We start from the raw sequence: 21,511 nt of genomic DNA, 5'->3' as shown, positions 1-21,511 counted from the left end.
CTATGAATAAGAAAAAGAATGATGTTAAAAACATGGCACTTAAAAAAATAAAGAATACTATAAGAGGAATAGATAGTTATGCTAATGTTTCGTAGATTTAGAGAAGGCATACAGCAGAGTATTAAAGAAAGATTGTGGCCATAACAAAGGGCTGAGGAGTCAGGGATTAGGTTATTAGAGGGCATCAAAGGCACTTACAAAGGGCACTAGGAAAGTTTTGCAATACACGAAAACAGTTGGCTGAACACCCCTGTTATGGTGAGGGATGAAAAGAGGGGTGAAAACTGGTCTAGAAGACAGCAAGGCATGACATGCACACCAGTTGTTACCAAGCAGTGGGATTAAAAGCAAGTTAAGATGTCAGTGGGGTCTAAAGGTGAATATCGAGCAATTATCCGCTAAAATTTTGCTTGTGGATTAACTGTTGACCAGTGCCTGGAGGAAATGACTCCTGTACTGGGGAAAGACTGTCCACATTGGACAACAATTTTCCGCTGGTATAAAGAGTTCCAGAGGGGAAATTTTGGGGTTGAAGATAATCCTCGTTCTGGGTGACTGTCTGAATCAGTGACTGAGAAAAACATTAAAGCTGTGAGGAAAATGTTGCAGCAAGACAGGCGGTTGACATATCAGCAGGTAGAAGAGACCCTCCACATCCCTGCACCAGCTATTCATTCAATTTTAGATGACCATCTCCATGTTAGAAAAGTTAGAAAGGGCACATCGAGGGAAATGATGCCGAGAAATGCTAAAACAGTTTGAAAATGGGACTTCGCGTATCGTCAATGGCATTGTTACAGGTGATGAAACTTGGCTTTATTATTACAATGTCCCAACAAAATCCCAGAACAAGGTGTGGCTGCTGAAGATGAGGGTACTCCTGTAACCGTGCAAAAGTAAAGGTCAGTGAAGAAAGGATGATTGCAGTATTCTTCACTAAACAGGGCATCCTGATTCGGGTTGTGCTAGAAACACAAAGGACAGTTACTGTTGGTACAAAGAGACTTGTCTGCCTCAGGTCATCCAGGCTCTCAAGCAGCTTCGTCCAAGGTCATGGCTCAACACTTGGCTCTTGCATCAAGACAATGCTCCAGCACATCGTGCTAATGTAACAATGAATTTTCTTGCCAGATCAGGGTTGACTGTGCTTGATCACCCTCCATAGTCCTGATCTTGCCCCATGTGACTTCGCACTCTTCCCAGAAGTGAGGATGAAGCTCAAAGGGCAGCGTTTTTCATCCGATGAGGAGCTTCTGGCAGCATGGGATCAAGAGTGTGAAAATGTAACCGAAGAAAAGTGCCAGAGTTGGTTCAGCGACTGGTTTCGACGTAAGGAGAAGTGTATTGAGTGTGGTGGAAATTTCGAAAAATTCTAAAGCATTCACTCGCATTGCAAAACTTTCCTAGTGACCTTTGTATGTTGACAATCAGGCTACAGCGAGAATTGATGGTGGGATAAGTTCTCGCTTCATAGTAATTATACAGGTCCGACAAGGCAGTAACCTTTATCCTTATTGCTCATCATTTACACAGATCATTTACTGAAAGGTGCAAAACAGAAGGAAGGGATTCAGTTGAGTGGAAACGTAGTAAGCAGTCTGGCCTATATCGACAACTTGTCCTAATGGTTGACTGTGCTGACAGTCTGCAATCTAATATCTTGGATGCTGAAAGTAGTGCCGCAGGGATAATATGAAAATTAGCATTTGGTAAAACTTTACTAGAAGGGGTGCAAAAGAGAGGTTAGGAATCCAACATGGTGTGGCTCACAGGACTTTGTAACATGCTATAAAAAGCTGCCGACTTTGGTGCAGCTAGCAACAAGAACAGTGGTCTGGTTTGGCTAGATTATTGGCTAGTGACAAGACCATTGGTCAAGACAGGTTAGACCACTAGCTAGTGACAAAACAATCAATGAACATTGACTTACCCAATACGGCAGGGGATACAGTGTGCTTGCTGCTAGCAGATATTCAAGTGGGGCTTGTTTCAAAGCAATGTGTAGAATTGTAACGTATAGGGGAATGCTTCTCCTCAAAAGATGTACCCTTTTTGGCCGAGCTAACTAAAAAATTGGTGAATTTCACTCATTGAGTACTTAATATATTAATGTCATGAATACTGCAGTTGCGTACAACAAACGTGCCTTGACATGTTACTTTCAAGTTTAGCAGTTTCATTATCAACACAGAATGTAACAGCCATGGGCCACACATGATGCAGGCTCTACTAGAGACAACAAACTGTTCTCCTGCCAATAATAACACAGAAAATGCTGTATTTCAGACTGATCGTCTGTTAATTTTTCTACATAAGAATACTGGGGGGGGGTGTTCTGGGTCCCTGGCAAAACAAAGGAAAGATCCCTTCTCTTTCCTGCTCTACCACACCAGAAATTAACCAGTTATCTGCCACCAGTGAATGCTATAATAGAATTACAGGCCCGTGGAGTCTACCATATTGTTACGTGCCAGGCCTGTTCCTGGAAGGGACTAGTGAATCAGCCGACTGGGGAGGTCCAAGACAGCCTGGAGAGCATGGCAGGTATTTCTGTGTATTGTTCTCGATGGCTGGCTTACGTGAGAGTTTCTTGGAGATTCAATGGGAATGATCCACCTCTAGTCATCTCGCGAATTTTCTGGTTCCCATCATCCGAGCTATAAAAAGGGAGGCTAGCCGCGGACAGTCAGTGTTAGGCTGTGTGGTGGGGTCAGTGTTGGTGCTGGACTGAGTGATAGTTGGGCTCCGTGGCAGAGCTATAGTCAGTGTTCGACTCCATGGCGGAATCAGTGTGAGACTCTGAGTGTTAGGGTTCGATGGCTGGGCTGAGGATGACAGAGGTGTCTGGTTGTCGCTAGTGTCCAACCGATGTCTGAACCAGGAGTTGTAGTTGTGATGTCAGAGAGTCCAGTACGTAGATGAACTGGAGACGACAGAACAGAAGACTGTGCACTACCTCAGATACTGTGTGTTTCTGTTGACTGAGGATCGCCATGAGTCAGCGACGGAAGCCGCTATCATGGACATACATTAACATTCGCTGTTTTATCGTCCTACTGTTGAATACTGTTTAGTTATTCACTGCATGTGACTCTGAATTACTGGCCTGTCCCTGGAGTCGAACCAAGAAATAGTCATCGTGTGTTGTGTAGCCCGTAGCCCTGTGTTCAAATCCAGCGGTCTACACACAGCTGCTGTATGAGGTGACTGGACTTGGGGAAGTGAAAGCAAGGATCAGTCGTCCCCAAGTATAGCAACTGGTTGGACCGTCTGCTGCGCCATAAGGAAGAAAGACATGTAAACAGACAGCAATTAGTAAGTTTGGCCATTCACGGATGATTGGGATGGAGAGAGACTGTGTGTGTGTGTGTGTGTACATGCATTTAATATGTTGCCCTGAAATAAATTATAGTTAAAACAGATGTCATTTTATTTGTCAGAAGTTAGAATAGACCCTGTGTGTGATACATCGTTGTAATCAGTATCAATCAACAGATCAGATACTACAGGTTTCAACCACCATCGGGAGCATTCCGGACAGTGTGAGTATAGTGGATACACACACCATACTTGCCAACTTTCAAAAAGAGAAATCCGGAAGATCTTAGAGCGGAAAATTTTGAACACTCACATGCGTCGCAAAGTCTTAAGACATAATAAAAAGGACGGCAAGGGGGTAGGTTATAAACAATACTAATACAAATCAAATATATGTTATGATCGCCCCTGAAATTAAATAAACAAAGTTACATCTTGACGAGTGCACATCTGTTTCCACTGAACACTGGGAACACTTTCCGTGATCTTATAAAACAAGGAAATTAAACAGAATATGCCTCGCTAAAAGACTGATAATACCGTTTCTTAGTTGAATTCAATACAAACACCACTAAAAATACTAAATCACCAATAAATTCATCACACAATTCCACAAGTTTCATAACTACCACCAATGTTACTCACACCAACACACAAACAAAGCCTTTCACAGCTGATACGAAGCACTACGCAGTTACTAAAGTAGTTATATATACATTCACAGCCTGCTACTTTTCACGGATTTCTATTCTTTAAAATCACAGCCTGCTACTTGTTTGGGAACATCTCAGTGAATGAAGTAGCAGTTGAGCTTGAACAGGTGACAAAAGCACAGTGATAATCGATAATGTGATTTACTGGTCGAATTTCAAACACTGCATCTCTTATTACCAGCTACTATTGAAAGTCAAACAAATCCAATTTGACCGCAGAAAGCGAAATGAAGCGCAGATAAAACCGGAATACTTGGCAGGTATTACACACATACAAACTTTTACGTTTTCATTGTGTTAATTACTGCATGGCAGTTAAGACCAGAGGCCACGTGAAAATGGAGTCTCAGCTAAATGTGCTCTTTGATATGATAGAGAAAATGGAAGAAAGCCAGTAGGGGATCGTAGAAAGCCAGGAGAGGTGGATAAAGGAGATGAAAGACGACCAAAAGGAAACTGAAGACTGCCAGAAGAAAACTGAAGAGAGACAGGAACGGACGCAGGACAACCCAAAGGAGACAAGGTGACAAGGAGATGGAAGATGGCCATAAGATAAAGGAAAACTGCTGAAAGAGGACTGAAAACAATCAGTCCTAGGAAGTGGAAGGAAGCGGCTGTGGCCTTAATTAAGGTAAAGCCCCGGCATTTGCCTGGTGTGAAAATGGGAAACCACGGAAAACCATCTTCAGGGCTGCCGACAGTGGGGCTCGATCTCCCGATTACTGGATAATGGCCGCACTTAAGCGACTGCAGCTATCGAGCTCGGTCAGATTGATATCAGAAGGAAAACTGGCGACTAAATATAGCTGGCTCAGCTGACACATACGTGTGGCCGGCCGCTGAGTATGTAGCAGCTAGCACAAGACAGCGGGATTTTGACGCTACTTTGGCAACGATTTACACTAGATTAGTGCAAGATGGTATTATACAAACTATTTCATGATTATGACCGAACATTTCTCCTTCGATTGATTCGTAATTAGCACATTTCAATAAATAATAATTCGATTACCGAAATTAAAATAAAGAGCATGTCAAAAAGCCTGATATCAGGCGTTGCCACTTGGAGGGTTAAGAAAGGTGACAGGAAGGAATGTTCCAATTACAGAGGAATTACATTAACTTCCCAAGTGGGAAAGCTGTATGAAAGGATTTTAGAAATGAAAATAAGACCATTGATAGAATTAAAGTTATCAGAGGAACAATACTGATTCCGGAAAGGCAGTTGATCTAATATTTGGACTGCGTCAGCTAATGGAGAAGTATTATGAACATAAGGTCCTTTGGCTGGCCTTCCTGGATATCAAAGAGGCCTTTGATGCTGTAAGCAGGGACAAAGTCTGAAGTACTGAGAAAAAGTGGAATCAATGACATAATAAAACGAATTAAGAATTTATATGAAGACATCTGTAGTTGCCTCAAAACACCATTAGGAATGATGGAAGCCTTTAGAATAACTACAGGCCTAAGACAAGGTGGAGTTCTGTCACCTCTTCTCTTCATTACTGCGATGAATGAGATTCAACAACACGTATGCCAAAACGGTGACAACAAACTGAAAGTCATGCTATTTGCTGATGACATCTGTATATGGGGAGATTCCAAGGAGGAACTTCAGGATCAGATCAATGCATGGGCAGTAACAGCTAAAGGGTACGGCCTAAGATTCAGTCAGGAAAAAAGTGGTGTTGGTTATGCAAAGAAATGGTCAACCTGAAGGTTACATTGAAATATAGGGTAAACAACTCAAGATGTCCAACAAATTCAAATATCTAGGAAGCATGATATCAGCAACAGGCTCCATTTAAGAGGAACTTACCAGCAGGATTCAAGCTGGAGAGTTGTCTGAGACCTAACATGGAACCCAAAGGTAACAATGAAATGCAAGCGAGCAATTTATCCGACTTTTTACATGCTAATTTCAACATATGGGAATGAGACCTGGACCATGAGGAGTATGGATGAAGCAAGGATTCAGGCATCTGAAATGAGATTCGTCCAAGCAATGGTTGAAAAAACAAGAGAGAAAATTCGTAATGACAACATCAGGGACATGGCTCAGGTTGGCAGAATGCACGATAACATTACTCTGCGTAGACTCAAATGGTATGGATCCTGATCGCATACCCAGAAAAATGTATGATCTGCAGTTAAAATATTGAAGATCAAGAGGGTGGCCAAGAATGCGATACACAGACATGGTGAAAAACAACATTCAGCAACGAGGAGGGTACTGGGACAACACTGAAGGAGAAAAGTACAAAGACAGAAGCTGGTCGAGGAGCTTCATTCGCCGACCCATCGTATAGATGGAACAACGTGGGATATGTGTGTACGTATGTATATCGATAAACACAGTACATGAAATATCAAAGTTTGCCACACTGCAAAAATAATTACTGAGAAGACATACCCACATAACAAGTTATGTAATAAAAATAAAAACTACAAGCATGTCCTGTGGTATTGACAGGTATTAAAGGCGAAGTTCAGAACAGAGTATCCTAGGATATAGGCTAATAAAACTAAGTCCAAAGTAGTTCTGTACATTACTGTGTTTTGATAGGTGTTCATCAGAAATGTACACCACTATTAATGACAAACATGATCTTTACGTTATTTAGATTTACAGCTCAACGTTAGAGTCCTTGGGCCATTGACGAGACATGTTTAGTGGTAAATGATTTCCGCTGTTTATGTATCATACATAGTGTGAATATTACCGGTAATATTTTAATTTCATTTTATTTTGATAGTGTGTTTCACCGGGCACAGGGCACAAGCACGAAAACTTACAGGAAGTTATCCTTTAAATTTCTCTTTCTCAATGCCCCACTTGTCCTCTCCCATCCCTTACATGTGGTGAGTCACATAATGAACTCACCTGTATTGCTTGCCAACTGCACAACACATGTAAACAGCTGATACTGTGCGGTCCTCAGTCATGCGCTCATGTCTGTGCTCAGTTCGCTAGTAGAGGTCCTGATAATTTCTGCATACCCCACACATTTTCCTTGGGAATTTTGAGTGGTAATATTAACACTCTTCACCGCTAATGTTCTGTTGCAAATTCAGTGCAATATATCTCAGGACAAAGATGAATCAGTTACCCCTGGTGATTAACCAAACAGTTTAGGAAGAAACGGTGATGGATCCTCTGTTACATTATTGGGTTTATTATGCCCATACATTTTCCAAAACATCTTCAGACACCCTGTATAATATGTAAATAATAGGTAACTAGTGCACCAATTAATAAAATAGCTAAAAATTGCCAAAGATAATTATTGCCCAAGAGGATAATGAGCATAAGAATTTGAAAGTATCAATTGGTAAAATTTTTGCCATATTCTTGCCTCTGTTCTGATGAAAACACATCTGAAATATTCATTTTAAAATTAAAAAAAAAAAAAAAAAAATTACTCCTTTGTTCAAGTCATGACAATATCAGTAAATATACACTGAGTATGATAAGTACAATAATATTAATCAACTAAAATTGAACAGTATCAAGGTAAGGAGAGAAGTAGCCGACAGACTGCACAAGCACCCTACTCCAACAGTTACTCTAAAACATAAATTTGTACTACTACCAGTTTTGGCTGCAAAATTGTTTTCACAGTAAACTATCAATTACTTTGGTATTCAAAGCATCCCTCTGAAAAAAAAAAAAAAAATCACAAAAGTACCGAGTTCAAATGATGTTTCTTTCTGCTTCAAGCACAAATACCTTTAGAATTTGAACTAAACATTTACAGGCATGTTCAGAGATTTTACACAGGCAGATGGTCAGGATATTAAGCGTAAGGTTTATTAATGCACACTATAATCTAGGAAGAATGCACAGAAATGAAATTGTAGGCCTACGGTTAAGAAAAATGTTGTAACATCCTTTCTCATATGGTGTCCTAAGTTTGTATAACCCAACCACCATTAATTGAGCTGTTAACGTACAAACAAAACTGTACCGGCAAACCTTCAGACCAGTCAACAAAAATTTGTAAGGTTGTCAATGTTCTCTCTTTTAATAATATCACATTATAGACATTTTCTTTTAAATAGCCTAGGACTGATATGTCCCAAATTTCAACTGGGAGTGATTTTTAAGAACATATGGTAGCAGACATAAATGAGTACACACTATTGTGATGAATGGGAAGGGACAAGATTAATTACAGGTAAAATGACAACTCTATTGAACCTTATTCTTTGCCATGTGCTTCAGAGTGTTGAGACAGCCATGGAAGGGAGAAGGTTGTAAACGAATGTTCTTCACTATAAATAAAGGTTGCTTTGAAAAAATTATACAATAAAGCTTGAGGTTTACATCAAACTATTCAGGATTTAATAAGACAAATTATGTCACAAAAATGGTAGTAATGCATCAAGAGTTAACCCAGATAAGTACCAGTAGTCAAGTTATTTTAGTAACTTGGAACACTGTACTTATATACAGTGCTAAGAATTTGAGTTAGATTTGGGAAGGAAGCAGCAGTGTCCTGTATCAAACATAGTATTTGTCATAACTTTAAGTAGGAAAATGCAAGAAAACACTTTGAAGATTCTTCTCTTCACAGTCAGAAATTTTTTTTTTACTAGTGGTTTAATGTCGCACTAACACATCAAAGGTTTTTGGCTCTGTAAGGAAGAGGAAGGGAAAGGGTTAGGATTAGGAAGGTAGCGACCATAGCCTTAAGTAAGGTACATCCCCAGCATTTGCCTTGATGTGAAAATGCGGAAACCATAGAAAACAATCTTCAGGGCTGCCAAAGGTGGGATTTGATCCCACCATCTTCTGAATGAAAGTTCACAGCTATGCGACCCTAACTGCACAGCGAACTTGCTCTGTAGAGCCATTGTTACAAGGCTCAATGCACTTTGTTCCATCCCTTACAACAGGAATGAGGAAACAAAACTAAGCCAGCTTGCCGTTTTGCAACAGTGCTGATATAGTCAAAGACATAGAACCTCCAAAACTTCTCAAAATTCCCATATGCACAGGTCAGAACTTTAACTGCAGCTAGCAGCAGTAACACTCTGTTAACACACACTTTCTCCTTACCAAACCAGCCAAGTGGTAAGGAGGCTAATTCCATGATCATGGCAGATGGAATTAAACTAAATCTAGCACCTAAGACAAAATGACATTTCACAGCAGCATGCAACATTCCAATAGCACTAGAAATATCTTAAAATACCCCACATGCAGATCCCAGGAAGGGAATAGAACAAAACTGGAGAGGGAACATGTAATATAATAATCACATAGGCCTAGTGTTGTGGTGAAGGAGATGCTCTATGAGAAGGCGAGACAGTTGGTGGCCCTGGCCTATAGGCTACCAGGAACTGCCCTGGCATTCGCCTTAATACAGGAGAATGAAAAACCATGAAAACGATTCTCAGGACAGCCAACGGTGGGCACCAGCCCCTCTCCATCTTCCAAATACAAAAGCGTAGTGCAATCGTAGAGCCATGGCCACTCCTCCTCTGCTCGGTTGGTCGGTCTGAATGCAGAGCTGTCAGACCACGGACCACCCGTGGCTATTTATAGGCCGAAGCCTACTCTGGAACCGCTGACGCGAGATCAATGGCTGAATATAGGAATGGATTTTAACAAGTTAGCTTTAAACAGTGTTTCAAAGAGAAATGCAGTTCAATTATGTTTGTCCATCAGTATTCCTCTATACCACTTCACCAGCAGTGCCCTTAAACGTAACTGTGTAAATAGTTTCATGGACCTGCAGATGCTGAAGTGATTTGACTTTCAACATTTGTTACAATGATAAAGTAAACCACTCAACACATCCGACTTTCCAGAAATTTTGCTTTAAATACTTTCTACACATTACAGGTAGCTTGACAGTGGGGTGGTTGTTACCACATTGGATGTAGCATACATCAAGACTATGAAAAAACCTACAGCCTGTTTTCCAGTCAGTGACCGGGTCAAGAATGGAATGAATGAAGCCCCATCTAGCTGCGAGGATAGGACTTGTGCCGGCTGCCGAGGCCTGTCACACTCCTCTGGAGCAATGGTTAATGACTGACAGATGAAATGAAATGATATTGGAAAGTGTTGCCGGAATGAAAGATGACAGGGAAAACCGGAGTACCCAGAGAACAACCTGTCCCACCTCCGCTTTGTCCAGCACAAATCTCGTATGGAGTGACCGGGATTTGAACCACGGAACCCAGCGGTGAGAGGCCGACACGCTGCCGCCTGAGCCACGCAGGCTACACATCAAGACTATCCAACATGAAAAATTCTAGCCTATCACTCATGATGTGCCAGCTGATTTCTAGCTACTACTAATCATTCTTGTACCTCCTTTCAGCAGTACAGAAAAAGCTACTAGATACCCTTGAATTAAGATGCATCTAGACTCTCTGCATGTTTCCATAATACAATCCATAGTTGAAATTCATGCCATTAAGGTATCCTGTGTTCACTTTATGCTGTGTTTAAATTTCTCAGTAATGTAACATCAATTAAATTAATAGGACTTCATAAATTATGGTTTTTTGCTAGTGCTAGTGGTTTAACGTCACAGAAGTAAGTTGCACAGAAAAAATACGGTACAGATACCCATATAACACAAGACACTTTTCTCACAAGTTAAACTTGCCAACATTAAGTTCTTTACGAGAACGATTTCTTGCACAGAACATACATGGTAATATACCATCCAAAAAATAAAAATAACATATTGACGGCTGAATTAATTTTCCTTTGTTCCAGATTTTTAACGTTTTGAGTACAGGTTCGTATAAAATACAAAGCATAGAGTTAAAACAACTAAAATACTAATAAAAGGTATACTTCTGCCAATTTTAAGGAAAATGTCAGTGAATTACTGTACTTACTTTGTAGTAATGGTATTTAAAGAACCAGTGAAGACTAAAAGGATGGCAAGAAAGGCCTGATATTTTGTGAATGCCATCCTTAACACTTAATAGAAACTCTGAAGATTCCGATAGTTAAACACGACAGGTTTTATAGAGAACTCGTATTTCTAACCTATTTGACAAACGTCAAAATCATATGGAGCACCATACTCGTACAACGAAGGCACACATCGACACCATAAATGTCACAAAGACTTAATACTATAGTCAACCAACAAATCCCTCGCTACATCCTCCCACCAGTACAGTTTATCATATGACTAATAGGCTGCTTTGTTTCAATGACGATAGGAACATCAAACAAATTCCAACGGTGCCATTAACTCCCGATGACTCAACTTAATATACACAAGGAACAACAAGGAGGTTAGACGAGAGATTTGAACCCTGGCACAAGACCCGCACGTGACGTAACATCGATCGATTGTTCAAACATTGTAGTCGATTTGATTAAAAGTGTTCTATCCACTGCCTTCTCGATCGGCATCCGAAGTCAGAAAGTTACAAATAGCAAAGTTTAGTTTACGGGACGGGGGGTTATTTATTTATTTATTTTAGGATTGTGGCGACGTTTAGTAAATTCTCAGAGGCTTGCAGACTGAACGCTGAAAGGCATAACAGTCTATAATGATAATGTATGTATGTAATTTATTTATTTATTTATTTATTTATTTATTTATTTATTTATTTATTTATTTATTTATTTATTTATTTATTTATTTATTTATTCGCGAGTGGCGAAGTTAGTGCTCTTGGCTATCTTTTACACTTATCCAGAACTTATACAACTCCTACAAAACAGAATTTCTTGGGAAATATTATTTTTCTTCCAGTTCTGATAAACCCCTGTTAAGATGTTACATGCAGATGATCCGTTTCTATGATCTCACGATTTTGGTAATGGCTTATAATTTAGCCTTATTTCATAATCGGTCACTTTCTAATTTTCACTGTGCTCAACTCCATCTTAGTAATCTACTTCCACAACTGGATCTTAGTTTGCGTAGGCACTTCTGTTGACATTTTCTCATAGCTTAGGTTCAGTCACCATTTTAATAACTGGGCGAGTTGGCCGTGCGGTTAGGAGCGCGCGGCTGTAAGCTTGCGTCCGGGAGATAGTGGGTTCGAATCCCACTGTCGGCAGCCCTGAAGATGGTTTTCCGTGGTTTCCCATTTTCACACCAGGCAAATTCTGGGGCTGTACCATAATTAAGGCCACGGCCGTTTCCTTCCAATTCCTAGGTCGTTCCTTTCCCATCGTTGCCATAAGACCTATCTGTGTCGGTGCGACGTAAAGCCACTAGCAAAAACCATTTTAATAGACCTCAAGAACAAACGCTTACTAGATAGGAAAACTGAGCGCGAGCAGATTAAGATACCCGGTATAGAATCGTTACACGTGATTCTCCACAACAGAAGTATTGTGACATTATAAAGCAATACCCAGACCTTTTACGAGAACAAATCAGTTTTTCCAAATCACCAACATAAGGTAGAGGAGGGTAAAGGCTCGCTCCCACATAGTGGAATCGAATCGAACCGAATAGCCGAAATTTCCACTCGACCGCTCACATCTAGCGGAACAGAATCGAACGGGATTCTACGGGAATCTTCAGGCTTGCAATGGACGGTCTGATAGAAGGAGTGAGGAGGCAGAGATCGGAGAAGTTTCTGGGTGCATGAAATTAACAAGAGAGCCGAAAGAAGACTATTCAAACTTATTTGAATGTTTATTGCGCGATGAAGCTAAGTCTCGACGGTAGCTCAGAGTTACTGTATTGCAATTTCAATAACTACTTCAGATACCGTAGCAGAATTTAACAGAAAAGTTCAGTTTTACAGGAGGAAATGCTACCTCAGATGCAATGGGAGTCCGTGATCATTTTTAAAACAACTTTAATATACCATATTGTGTCCTGTGGCAGGATGAAATCATTAATCGAGGTAGCCTCACCATTATTTTTTTACAATCTGCTTTACGTCGTACCGACACAGATAGCTCTTATGGCGACGATGGGATAGGAAAGGGCTAGGACCATGGCCTTAATTAAGGTACGGGACGAGCATTTGCCTGGTGTGAAAAATGGGGAAACCACGGAAAACTATTTGCAGGGCTGCCGACAGTGGTTTTCGAACTCACTATCTCCCGAATGAAAATTCACATCTACGCCACCCTAACCGCACGGCCAACTCTCTGTAACATTAATTAAAGACAGTGAAGTGTAGTTATTGTCTACAACAGAGCAATTTGGTATACAGTAGCCTACTATTTGTTAGGAACACATATACGACAGTTTGAAACCTAGGGAATGCGGCTTAGAAATCGTTCACTGTAAATATAATAAACACTTAACTATAGATCCCATATGAGATGTGGTGTCAATTATCGTACTGATATACCGTATGTGGACTCCACCATAACATGATTTTGTGAGGAAGTCAACAAAAATTATGAAGTAAATTGTATATAGACTACAGTAACCTACCACAAAATTTAATATTCTAGTAAGTTTGGTTTTTCATAGCCTTGGTTATTTGCTCCCAGGCATTATTTTTACGTTGTTGTAGTAATGCTCGTGGGTCTTGTAGTAGAGGAAATTATATTTTTGAATTAAACTGGTAAGTTTTCCGTGTCTTGTATTAATAAATTAAATTAACTAACAGAAAACAGAAACTGATATCTCAAAAACTGAAGACGTTACAGACGTAAACATTGGCGATTGGCATCTGATAAAGAAATGCAAATTTTTTGTTTTCGGAAACTCCACTCAGGCGGGGGTTAAAAAATTTGAAAAATTAGTTAAACTATTTGTATGAGTCTACCTATATCTCAAAAACTATAGATGTTGCAGACATGAAAATTGGTGTTTGGAATCCCCTTTAAAAGTAAAGTAACATATATACCTTTGATTTCGGAAAATCCAGTTAAGGGTGGGGGTGAAAGAATTGAAAAATTTATTGAATTAATTGTATGAGGATACTTATATCGTATGAAAACTAAAATTGATACAGACGTGAAAATTGGTATTTGGAAAATAAAGAAACGGACATTTTAGGGGGAAAGTAAACTTGGCGGGGAGGGGTTGAAAAGGAATTTAATTCCTTTTATGAGGACACATATCTCGAAAACTGAAGATGTTACAGTCGTGATATTAGGTATTTAAAAGCTCCTTTATAAATAAACGCGTATTTTTTGTTTTCGGAAAATTCACTTAAGGAGGGAGGGTTAAAGGAAGTGAAAAGATTAATTCTTTTTATGTGGATATTTATATCTTAAAAACTGATGGTTACAGACGTGAAAATTGGTATCTGGAATCTTCTTTAAAAATAAATAAACACGTCTTGTTTTGTTTTCGGAAATCCACTTACAGGGGAAAAAATTGAAATATTCGTTGAATTATTTGTATGAGGATACTTACATCTCTAAAAGATAAAGATGTTACAGACGTGAAACTTAGTATTTGGAATATCCTTTAAAAATATTTTTTTTTTTCGATTTGAGAGAAAACAGTATGTACAGTTCTATGTTACATGGTCATCTTAGTTTCAAAAGGCAATAACACAAACGTGGTTTACAAAGAGTTTCCGGGGTAAATGAAACTCAGTTTGTCGGTGAATGTTTATACATTAGGGATTTTCAGATAATGTCTTAGTGCAGTACCGAGGAACGAATACGTTTATTATTTTATGAAATCCACGCGAGCGAAGCCGCGGGTAACTGCTAGTCTATATATATAAAATAACTTGTCCTGACTGACTGACTGACTGATTCATCATCGCCGAGCCAAAACTACTGGGCAGAAAGAAATGAAATTTTGGTGATACATTCATATTAACATGTAGGTGCTCGCTATGGAAGGATTCCTGGATACTTCGTCGCTAAGTGGGTGAAAAGGGGGGTGAATTTTTAAAATGAGGACATCTATATCTCAAAAACTTAAAAGTTTACAGACGTAAAAACTGGTATTTGGAATCTCCTTTAAAAATAAAGAATCACGTATTTTTTGTTTTCGGAAAATCCAATTAAGGGGGGTGAAAAAAGGGGGAACGCGGGTTGAACACCTTTTATGAGGAGACTTATATATCAAAAAATGAAGATGTTACAGGCATGAAAATTGAAATTTGGTACCTCCTTTGAAAATAAAAAACAAGTATTTCTGCGTTTTTTGATAATCCGATGAATAGAGGGTGAACAGAAGTGTTAAACGGGGAGAATTTTTAAAAGGACTATGTCTGCACATTATCTCATACTGTACCGTACCCAGGGGTAGTAACCCACTAGGACGATGCCTCCATTCCGGTATGAACATCCGACTAACTCGGGGTTGGGCAGAGAAGTGGGTTGGTTGTCGATGGGCCAGGCTAAAAATCGAAGTTTCTCACTGAATTATAAGTAAATGACAGGAAAATGGAGGTATAACTCGAATGAGAAACAATAATATGGGGTAGGATGAGTTTATTCACAAAATAACCCCGAATCATACGAACAGAAAACCAAGTAAATAAAATAATAAAGACGATAATGACATAATCTCAAAAACTGAAAAGAACTGGACATTAAAAATATTAATTAATCAAAAAATTAAATGTGAAATGAAATTTCAAGCACCACATTAAATACTTGTGAACTTTTAAAAATATTCTTCATCTGATTGTCCAGTGTTCATTTTATATAATAGTATACGTACGCGTGTAGTAATACGTATTCGATTCGCATGGAGCAACACGATTTAAAGTATCAAATTGATACGGGTTTTCAACTTTATCGAGTCTTCGTAAGATTAAACATTAAAAAGAAAATTAAGATAACGGAAAATTACGATAAAAGGAAAATTAAGACGCAATGGAACACGATATGAATTACGCTACATTTACAATGAACACAAAATAAGCAAAGTATCTCACATATCTACATCAGATAAAGAAAAGGAAGACTTACATACTACACTGACTCGACATGAAACGCGGTTCACCAAAAGAACCATCAAGATTGACCATCAATATTACCCAACACTCGGGCTGTTCCCCATTAAACAACAAGACAACATTCCCAAACAACATGAAATATCACAAAACACCATCCTGTAAGAGAAAACATATTATTATCCTTTATTAACCATGTGGGCCGGCCCCGTGGTGTAGGGGTAGCGTGCCTGCCTCTCACTCGGAGGCCGCGGGTTCGATTCCGGGCCAGGTCAGGGATTTTCACCTGGACCTGAGGGCTGGTTCGAGGTCCACTCAGCCTACGTGATTAGAATTGAGGAGCTATGTGACGGTGAGATAGCGGCCCCGGTCTAGAAAGCCAAGAATAACGACCGAGAGGATTCGTCGTGCTGACCACACGACACCTCGTAATCTGCAGACCTTCGGGCTGAGCAGCGGTCGCTTGGTAGGCCAAGGCCCTTCAAGGGCTGTAGTGCCAGGTTTGGTTTGGTTTGGTTTGATTAACCACGTGGAAAGCAATGGGCAACATTGCCTTCTTCTGCTGCATTTGCGCACCCAAATGCGCGTTCATCCGTCACATATTTCCTGCTGTGCTGTGGGCTGAAAGGAAATGTTATAACTCAGTACTGTACTGAGGCTTGGTTTCTGTTCGCCAAGATTGTATCACGAAAATTCCATCTCATTCACGCTGTCTATGTAAACACGGCTAATAAGAAAACCTGTGAGGCGATATCATCTTTCCTCGACTACACGGAAACTCACGTACAATCGTACTTCTTACTGGCATGCTTCGACAATTTATTACACACATCAGACTCATTGGTCTGGCATCATTTTCCGTCAATTCCGATGATTATTATTCTCTCAGAAGACAATAGCAGGGACATATTCACTGAACATCATTCTTTTCACTTCATCAGGCATGCAATCGGCCTGCATAAAGAACTTCATAAATTAGCATGCATTAAAACCTCTTATATATCTTACAATTCTCATCAGACTTTTCCATTATGAATCCAGGTTCAATCCCCGTGCAAATCTTTGTGCGAAACAGTTTCCAACCTACATTGGAAGACCCTATTCATTCACGTTGCTATGCAGCTCCACACGTGTCAGTATCTGAAATACCATGTGTCATGCAATCTAAGTGTTACTAATTTTCTAAATGATCAAAATTAAATTGAATTTACTCTCAACGTAGCAAGTGTTTAACTCGGAAATTGGATGATCTTGTCAATCTAATCCTCCTATCACTAATATACAAGAAAAAATCGGAATAATACTAAGCTAATTATCATGCATAATATAACAACAAATAATCCTAACAACTTCCTCATTATCCCATCTACACTGACTGACAGAGCAAATGCAACACCAAGAAGGAGTGGGCAGAACTTTATGCCAATTGCAGGGTAGACTGACGTCACTGAGGTATGCTCATGATGTGAAATGCGCCGCTGTGCTGCCCACGTAGCGAACGATAAATGGGACACGGCGTTGGCGAATGGCCCACTTCGTACCGTGATTTCTCAGCCGACAGTCATTGTAGAACGTGTTGTCGTGTGCCACAGGACACGTGTATAGCTAAGAATGCCAGGCCGCCGTCAACGGAGGCATTTCCAGCAGACAGACGACTTTACGAGGTGTATGGTGATCGGGCTGAGAAGGGCAGGTTGGTCGCTTCGTCAAATCGCAGCCGATACCCATAGGGATGTGTCCACGGTGCAGCGCCTGTGGCGAAGACGGTTGGCGCAGGGACATGTGGCACGTGCGAGGGGTCCAGGCGCAGCCCGAGTGACGTCAGCACGCGAGGATCGGCGCATCCGCCGCCAAGCGGTGGCAGCCCCGCACGCCACGTCAACCGCCATTCTTCAGCATGTGCAAGACACCCTGGCTGTTCCAATATCGACCAGAACAATTTCCCGTCGATTGGTTGAAGGAGGCCTGCACTCCCGGCGTCCGCTCAGAAGACTACCATTGACTCCACAGCATAGACGTGCACGCCTGGCATGGTGCCGGGCTAGAGCGACTTGGATGAGGGAATGGCGGAACGTCGTGTTCTCCGATGAGTCACGCTTCTGTTCTGTCAGTGATAGTCACCGCAGACGAGTGTGGCGTCGGCGTGGAGAAAGGTCAAATCCGGCAGTAACTGTGGAGCGCCCTACCGCTAGACAACGCGGCATCATGGTTTGGGGCGCTATTGCGTATGATTCCACGTCACCTCTAGTGCGTATTCAAGGCACGTTAAATGCCCACCGCTACGTGCAGCATGTGCTGCGGCCGGTGGCACTCCCGTACCTTCAGGGGCTGCCCAATGCTCTGTTTCAGCAGGATAATGCCCGCCCACACACTGCTCGCATCTCCCAACAGGCTCTACGAGGTGTACAGATGCTTCCGTGGCCACCGTACTCTCCGGATCTCTCACCAATCGAACACGTGTGGGATCTCATTGGACGTCGTTTGCAAACTCTGCCCCAGCCTCGTACGGACGACCAACTGTGGCAAATAGTTGACAGAGAATGGAGAACCATCCCTCAGGACACCATCCGCACTCTTATTGACTCTGTACCTCGACGTGTTTCTGCGTGCATCGCCGCTCGCGGTGGTCCTACATCCTACTGAGTCGATGCCGTGCGCATTGTGTAACCTGCATATCGGTTTAATAAACATCAATTATTCGTCCGTGCCGTCTCTGTTTTTTCCCCAACTTTCATCCCTTTCGAACCACTCCTTCTTGGTGTTGCATTTGCTCTGTCAGTCAGTGTAGCTAATCGTAAATAAAAATAAAAATAAAAATATAGAAATCATGCATTCCTCTCTTATCCGTATTTACAACATTACAAAGGTGAAATAAACACATGCCGTCAGGCTTAATTTACGTTAAAGAAAAATCCCTACACTAAACCGCACTAGTATTTTATCATAACCCATATAACATGCCATAATTAAGAACATGCGTATTATCTTGGACGACTCTCAGGACACTGGCAACGGCTCACATCCTAGCCGTGGTATGTGGTTACTCCATTTTGATCACTGCTTTAACACATAGAAACAATCTTCCTTCTTCCATGGGCGGTGCCATTTTCTTGCTGAAAGTTCCTGAACACTGCAACACAGAAGGCTTTAGATGAATGTCTCTTCACCGCTCAATTATGCAAGTGCCGAACCAACCCTTGTTAGCTGTGAACTCAGCCAACACACTGACAAACAAACACACTTGAAATTTAACAATTAGGGTTTCTATATGCAGTTATTAAGAGCGGCTTGCGGTGCGGTTCGAAAGTTCTTCGCGAAACGCGACCGACACGAAAAGCGTCTCTTCTTCACTTTCCAATCTGCGGCTAATTATTACCGTCTATTTTTCTGTAGTGAACTTTGCGCCATAATATAATCTGCAATTTAACACTGCACCAGTTACTTCAGTCAACTGCACGACTGAAAACACTGTTTATCGGTCTTAAAACCATACACTGTTTTATGTATATATATATCCACGTGGCAACATTCACATACAAGTAGCGGAGCAATACCGAACAACGTTCACATCACGTCGGCTTCCACGGTCAAAGTGACGCTCTCCAAAGCTTGAGACGCTAAGGAAGCTTGGCTAACGCCGTTGTAGCTATGGGATTCCCACATATTTAGAAAAGCCACCAATCAGCGTGCTTGCCATTCATAATGACTAGCTCATTTCATCATCAACTATCAATCAAGTATATTTTTCAGGTCGTAAGTCCCGAGAGTAAATACAACGGGTGAGCTAGACGGCTAAATTCGCACGATATCAGTTTGGTGGACGTCTCCATCTCGCAAATTGATTCATAACGCTTCATAAAATTTAATCATACTTAATCTACGGATGCCTGTAAGTATTTCTTTTTGCTATTTTGTTTTACGTCGCACCGACACAGATATGTCTTATGGCGACGATGGGAGAGGAAAGGCCTAGGAAGTGGAAGGAAGCGGCCGTGGCCTTAATTAAGGTACAGCCCCGGCATTTGCCTGGTGTGAAAATGGGAAACCACGGAAAACCATCTTCAGGGCTGCCGACAGTGGGGCTCGAACCCACTATCTCCCGATTACTGCCTGTAAGTATTTACTTATCCTAAGATACCATAAAAAGAGTAAGTAAGTTTATCTAATACCATTTTATTACATTAAAATAATCTTGAAATAAATAAAAATATAATTATTCGTTAAAATCAAACTGTTTCCTCTCTTACATTAGCTAATTAATATAGAAAAATGTTCAAAGATCTTTGACTTAAATAAATGTTGACTATATTCAATGTTTCTTTTCGAAAGTAGAAAATAATCTTAAGATGCTTCATAATGATGTCATATTAAATTAAAATCACGTTCAAGTTATTAATTTTTGTCTGTTTGAACACGAAACAATTCCCTAAATTGTCTTTCTAAAATTTATTATAACATATCGCAGATCTATCCAGAAATTATCAGATTATTTGCCTGCATCTAGCTATTAATAATTTATAATCATGTTTTATATCATCATCATTAATCGTTGGTATAAGAAAAACATTAATCTTCTTATTTATTTCTCGAGGATATCAGATTCAGTGGCTTTCATGTTCGGAATTACGAGGAACAAAAGATAAATGATAAGTCATTCAACATTTTTTTTAAATACCGGTAATTAAAAATTACCATTACTAATCATTCATGTAGATTATTTACCTAAAATAAAAAAATAATTCAAAATTAAGTTAAGTGCCAATTATTTATATCTCGAGCAACATGTTAGCGTGTCACCAACGACTTGAAAATAGAAACCTGTAACCTGTTTTCCAGTCTTTGACCGGGCCAGGGATGTAATGAATGAACCATAATATATAGGCTGTTAGTACGATGGGGTCGCCACTCCCAAAGTGATATATTACTGACTGAAGATGCTATGAAATGATAATGGAGAGTGTTGCTGGAATGAAAGATGACAGGGAAAACCGGAATACCCGGAGAAAAACCTGTCCCGCCTCCGCTTTGTCCAGCACAAATTTTACATGGAGTGACCGGGATTTGAACCACGATATCCAGCGATGAGAGGTCGACGCGCTGCCATCTGAGCCACGGAGGTTCACCAACGACTTATAACACCTTATTGACCATCATTTCGGAAAAATATGTGGTCTGTCATCTAAGAAGACTTTAATAACCAGTATTTTCATCATCTAGTTATGGGCAACCTCTTCGATAATATTATTGAAATGAGCAAGTAAGCACTCTTCTTCTTAATCTGTTTACCCTCCAGGTTCGGTTTTTCCCTTGGACTCAGCGAGGGATCCCACCTCTACCGCCTCACGGCCAGTGTCCTGGAGCGTGAGACATTGCGTCTGGGATACAACTGGGGAGGATGACCAATACCTCGCCCAGGCGGCCTCACCTGCTATGCTGAACAGGGGCCTTGGTGGGGGATGGGACGATTGGAAGGGATAGACAAGGAAGAGGGAAGGAAGCGGGCCGTAGCCTCAAGTTAGGTACCATCCCGGCATTTGAATGGAGGAGAAGTGGGAAACCACAGAAAACCACTTCCAGGATGGCTGAGGTAGGAATCGAACCCACCTCTACTCATTTGACCTCCCGAGGCTGAGTGGACCCCGTTCTAGCCC

General features: G+C 40.7%; 1 protein-coding gene across 2 annotated transcripts in view; it reads right to left on the bottom strand.

Moving 5' to 3' along the window:
• The window catches only part of Tango9 (transport and golgi organization 9), a 167,531-nt gene extending 156,205 nt beyond the window's left edge, over positions 1-11,326 (bottom strand). The window contains exon 1 of one of the 2 annotated variants that reach the window (XR_010859287.2): positions 10,896-11,326. Coding sequence is in view for 1 of the 2 variants with exons in the window: in XM_067140926.2 (XP_066997027.2) it covers positions 10,896-10,972 (77 nt within the window). In the remaining variant the exon portion in view is untranslated. The remainder of the gene's footprint in view (positions 1-10,895) is intronic. The other variant, XM_067140926.2, reaches the window with a different exon arrangement.
• Between the last annotated feature and the right edge of the window lie 10,185 nt (positions 11,327-21,511).

This window comes from Anabrus simplex, chromosome 2, assembly GCF_040414725.1.
Source record: "Anabrus simplex isolate iqAnaSimp1 chromosome 2, ASM4041472v1, whole genome shotgun sequence".
Taxonomy (NCBI): Eukaryota; Metazoa; Arthropoda; class Insecta; order Orthoptera; family Tettigoniidae; genus Anabrus; species Anabrus simplex.
The sequence above is the reverse complement of the archived record's forward strand: the minus strand, read 5'-3'. Positions and strand labels throughout refer to the sequence as shown.